The sequence below is a fragment of the Hylobates moloch genome, unplaced genomic scaffold, assembly GCF_009828535.3.
Source record: "Hylobates moloch isolate HMO894 unplaced genomic scaffold, HMol_V3 SCAFFOLD_15, whole genome shotgun sequence".
NCBI lineage: Eukaryota > Metazoa > Chordata > Mammalia > Primates > Hylobatidae > Hylobates > Hylobates moloch.
Window position 1 is genome coordinate 92,324,047 of NW_026652290.1, and position 5,325 is coordinate 92,329,371.

General features: G+C 52.1%; 1 protein-coding gene across 3 annotated transcripts in view; it reads right to left on the reverse strand.

Moving 5' to 3' along the window:
- ERCC1 (ERCC excision repair 1, endonuclease non-catalytic subunit) overlaps positions 1–3,655 on the reverse strand; it is a 16,448-nt gene extending 12,793 nt beyond the window's left edge. The window contains exons 1-3 of one of the 3 annotated variants that reach the window (XM_032178022.2): positions 2,965–3,653; positions 2,441–2,552; positions 344–559 (exon numbers count right to left, since the gene is read on the reverse strand). In XM_032178022.2, the coding sequence (XP_032033913.2) occupies positions 344–559; positions 2,441–2,552; positions 2,965–3,125 (489 nt within the window). In that variant the 5' untranslated portion in view covers positions 3,126–3,653. Of the gene's footprint in view, positions 1–343; positions 560–2,440; positions 2,553–2,964 lie in introns of all 3 variants that reach the window. The other 2 variants (XM_032178029.2, XM_032178028.2) reach the window with 2 other exon arrangements.
- Positions 3,656–5,325: the final 1,670 nt, after the last annotated feature.

Consider the following 5,325-nt stretch of genomic DNA (forward strand, 5'->3'; position numbering starts at 1 on the left):
TTGGCCAGACTGGTCTCGAACTCCTGACCTCAGGTGATCCACCTGCCTCAGCCTCCCAAAGTGCTGGGATTACAGGTGTGAGCCACCACACCCGGCCTCATTCAGTACATTTTGAATAAATTAACAAACCTGGGGTCAGGAAACAGAGCTGCACCAATACAGCCACAGCCCCAGCAAGTAGAGCTGGGGCACTCTCAACCCACACACCGCTGTTGAATGAATGAATGAATGAATGGCGAGAACAAAGTGGCTGGAACTCAGACCTCCTTCCACTGGCGTCATCCCTAGAACAGCGTTTCCCACTGAAAACCTCAAGGCCCCACTTCTCCATCTCCCTCCTCACCTGCCGAGGGCTCACAATGATGCTGTTGGATTTTGCCCCGGGTTTCAGGGCCTGGTTAGGGGTCTCTCCTGCCAGGGGCTCTGACCCTGTGGGACACGTGGCCCCAGCCCCTCCCAGAGGCCGTGAGATGGCATATTCAGCATAGGTCTGAGGGGCCGCCTGGACCGAGGTGTCCACAGTGGGAAGGCTCTGTGTGGATCTGAATAAGGGCTTGGCCTGTGGGGAGAAAGGGAGTTTGCAGGGGACTGGTTGGGGTGAGCGGGGGACATCTGAGGCCCTGTGAGTTCCTCTCCCCTTTCTTTTTCTTTTCTTTTTTTTTTTGAGACAGTCTTGCTCTGTCACCCAGGCTGGAGTGCAGTGGCACTATCTTGGCTCATTGCAACCTCCACCTCCCGGGTTCAAGCAATTCGGCCTCAGCTTCCCGAGTAGCTGAGATTACAGGTGCCCACCACCATGCCCAGCTAATTTTTTTTTGAGATGGAGTCTTGCTCTGTCACCCAGGCTGGAGTGCAGTGGCGTGATCTCAGCTCACCGCAACCTCCGCCTCCCAGGTTCAAGCGATTCTCCTGTCTCAGCCTCCCGAAGAGCTGGGACTACAGGCATGTACCACCACGCTGGCTAATTTTTGTATTTTTAGTAGAGACAGGGTTTCAACATGTTGTCCAGGCTGATCTCAAACTCCTGACCTCAGGTGATCCGCCCACCTCGGCCTCCCAAAGTCCTGGGATTACAGGTGTGAGCCACAGCACTTGAACCCTCTTCCCTCTTTAGGGCTGCCCATCCTCCTTCCTCCTAATGTCCCTTCCAGAAGGCTGAGAGCTCAAAATCTGAATTCAGCCACTTCTCCCCCACTCCTCAGCCTCCACTTGGTCCCAGCCACCAGCGTTTCACCCTTGGACCACTGAAGTCACTTCCTCACCAGCTCCTTGCCCACACCCTCGCCCCCTGGAAGTCTGTTCCCTAACTAAGTCCTCATGTCCCTTCTCTGCTCAGAGCTGGTGGGTGGCTCCTGCCTCAGAGTGAAAGCCAAAGCTGTCACCATCACCCACAGGGCTCTAGATCTGTCCCTGCTCCTTGCCTCAGAAACTACACCTTCTACCACTTCTCCCTTACTTTCTCTACTCCAGCCCCACCGGACTTCGTGCTGCCCTTGAACGCGGCAGGCTCTCTCTGACCTCAGGGCTTTGGCACTGGCTGTTCCCTCTACCCCAGATGTCGCCATGGCTCACTCCCTCACCTCTTTCAGGTCTCTACCAAGATGTCACCTCCTCAGAGAGGCCCTCCCTTGACCTTCCTATCTAAAGTAGGAAGGGGCCAGGCATGGTGGCTCATGCCTGTAAATCCCAGCACTTTGGGAGGCCGAGATGGGCGGATCACTTGAGGTTCGAGACCAGCCTGACCAACATGGTGAAACCCGTCTCTACTAAAAATACAAAAATTAGCCAGGTGCGCTCCTGTAATCCCAGTTACTCGGGAGGCTGAGGCAGGAGAATCGCTTGAACCCAGGAGGCAGAGGTTGCAGTGAGCTGAGATGGCACCAGTGCACTCCAGCCTGGGCAACAGAGTGAGACTCTGTCTCAAAAAAATAAATTAAATAAATAAATAAATAAATAAAGTACGAAGGTCCTCTCCCCCATCACGCCCTATATTCTTAGCCCACTTTCCTTTTCTTCATAGCTAATGCTCATCACCAGTTGATTGTTTTCCCTTAGGAAGGAGATTTCAATATTGCCACGTCCTTCCATTTACCAAAATATGTCTAAAGTGTAGATTTTTTTAAGATTGCAAAACCTGGCGATTCTTAAACATGAGCAATAAATTCATGTCTTGAAAAATCAGGGTGCTGGCCTCGTAAAACACATCAGGTGCTACCAGCTGAATGCCAGTGCCTGGCCTCTGCCTTAGCCCTCTCTTAGAACCACCCATCCATTTCACAGATGGGGAAACTGGGACCTGCGGAGGACCAAGGACTGTTTCCCCAAGTCGTCCGTGGCCCCCAAACCCACTAACCCACACCCTGGTCCCACAGGCCCCATCCTATCCTCTTCTTCCTAACACCCCCCAGCCTCCCAGGGGCCCCGCATCTCCTTGTCCTACCACTCCAGGAGGGACCTCATCCTCGTCGAGGGGTATCACAAATTTCTTCCTTGCTGGCGGCCCTGAGGGCTGGGGCACCCCCTCTTTGTCCTTCCCAGGGTCCATCTGGAGCCTGAAAGGGAAGGTGCCAGGAGGGAGTGAGCCATTGGCATCTACGTTCTCATCCCCCAGCAGGAACCCCGACTCACAGCCGTCCCCCACAAAACTCCGAGAGCTCCACAGCGTCAGGTCCCAAACACCCAGCGCCCGAGGCTCTGTAACGCCCCGCCCCTTGGACATCCACCTTCGGCTCGCCCCGCCCCTTACAGGTCCACAAGTCCCATCGCTCCGCCTCTCGCCCCCACCGGATTCTATTGACTCCGTCCCCACCGTCCCCCGCCTTCCGTTCGTCCGGCCCCCGGGGCTAGCATCTGGACGCCCTCCCCACGCCTGGCCGTGTCCATCTCTCAGACTCGGCAATGATTGGCTTCCGCGGCTGCCAATCTCCACCCGCAGTCTCCGCCTCCCGCCCCTCTGGTCCCGACCTCACGGCTTCAGCGCCGGGAGGCCTCACCTGCTGGTCTTGGAGCCTCAGGGGAAAGACTGGGGAGGGATCGAGGCGGCCCACTGCCAGCACAGCCAGCGCGGCCCAGGGCTCGCCGCACTTCCGGCCTCTCTGGCCCCGCTCCCCAGGAGAGTAGAGCATAGAGCAGGGCGATCTCTGTACAACTCTCTATGGTCCTGGAGGACCGTGGAGGTCGTGGCCGGAGAGAGATGTGGCCTCAGAGGATCTGGCTCCCAAACTGTTCAGTTCCAAAGCCCTTACTGAGCGCTTCCGTGTGCCCGGAATCCTGGCAGGGCTCAGTGGAGAAGAGATCGCAGGAGATCCAACTTGGTTCCTCCTCTCAGTAAGGAGAGACTTAAGTCTGAATCCCACTGAGACACTGACTTGGCCTCAGTTTCCCCATTCATTCATTTATTCCACACCTATTCCCCCCACGCGCTTCCTCTCTTCCCGGTCCTGTGCGAGTCTGTGCTGGTGACAGCAGTGACCAACGACAGCCCCGTGTTGTCCTCCCGGAGCTTACGGTTCAGTAAGGGACACAGACACGTTCCCAGTGATGACCCAGAATCGGCAGGTCTGGGATAGAAGATCCCGGGAGAGTCGTGGGATGGGGGTCGGGGGAGCCCCTGACTCAGCCCCGGAGTCCGGAAGGGCTTCCTGGAGGAAGGGACATCTGAGCAGGGGCCTGGCTGATGAGTATTAGTCACTTCCTGAAAGGATAGTATCACACTGTTCTAACTTGCAGCTCTCTGATTACTAAGGAAATGGAATGTTTTTTTTTGTGAATGTATTGGTCTTATAAATTTTGTCTTCTGTGAATTGCTTGCTCATATTCCTTGTCCATTTTTTAAATGGGTTGTATGGCTTTTTTATTACTATTAATTTCTAGGGGTACTTTATGGATTCTGATTCTAATCCTTAGTTACCTATATTGCAAACATTTCCTCCTAGTTTCTACTTTAGGCTTTAACTTTAGTTATTTTTGGCACAGAAGTTATTTGTGTTTATGCGCGACTATTTATCAATCTGTTCCGTTCTGACTTTTGCTTTTGGTGTGTTAAGAGCCTTGCCATAACCCAGGGTCATAATGATAAATTCTTTTTTTTTTCTTTTTTTCTTTTTTTCGGAGTTTCACTCTTATTACCCAGGCTGGAGTGCAATGACGCGATCTCAGTTCACTGCAACCTCCACCTCCCGGGTTCAAGCGATTCTCCTGCCTCCTTAGTAGCTGGGATTACAGGCATGCGCCACCGTGCCCGGCTAATTTTTTTTATTATTATTTTTAGTAGAGACGGGGCTTCACCATGTTGGCCAGGCTGGTCTCAAACTCCTGACCTCAGATGATCCACCTGCCTCAGCCTCCCAAAGTGCTGGGATTACAGTGCACAGCTATAATGATATATTCTATCATTTCTTTTATCTACATAAAAGATAAAAGCCCCGTGTTGTCCTCCCAGAGCTTACGGTTCAGTGAGGGACACAGACACGGTCCCAAACAGTGATGGCCTAGGATGAGCCGGTCATCTGGCTTTAATCTATGTAAGATTTATTTATGTATTTATTTATTTTTTTTTGAAATGGAGTTTTGCTCTTGTTGCCCAGGCTGGAGTGCAATGGCACAATCTAGGCTCACTGCAACCTCTGCCACCCAGATTCAAAAATTCTCCTGCCTCAGTCTCCCAAGTAGCTGGGATTACAGGCGCCCATCCAACTAACTTTTGTATTTTTAGTAGAGACGGAGTTTCACCATGTTGGCCCTGCTGGTCTTGAACTCCTGACCTCAAGTGATCCGCCCACCTTAGCCTCCCAAAGTGCTGGGATCACAAGTGTGAGCCACCGCCCCTGGCCAAGATTTATTTTTGAAAGTGCACCGAGGTTGTTGTTTATGAGTGATGTAACCAATTGTCTCAAGTTGACCAAAGGTGGATCTTTTCTCCACTGTTCTGAAATTCTACCTTTATCACATACCAAATTCCCATACACACACGTCTATTTCTGCCATTTCTGTTATGTTCTTTGATCTTTTTATTTATTCTTGCCTGCATGTACAAGACATCCCTCTGTTTCTTTCTTCACATCAGTCTTTCATCTATGGGTGTCTGTCTCTGTGTCTACATTTTCCCATTTTACTTAATTTTTTTTTTTTCTGAGCATGGTGGCTCATGCCTGTAATCCTAGCACTTTGAGAGGCCTAGGCGGGTGGATCACCTGAGGTTGGGAGTTGGAGACCAGCCTGACCAACATGGAGAAATCCCATCTCTATTAAAAATACAAAATTAGAGGCCCAGCGTGGTGGCTCACGCCTGTAATCCCAGCACTTTGGGAGGCCGAGATGGGCGGA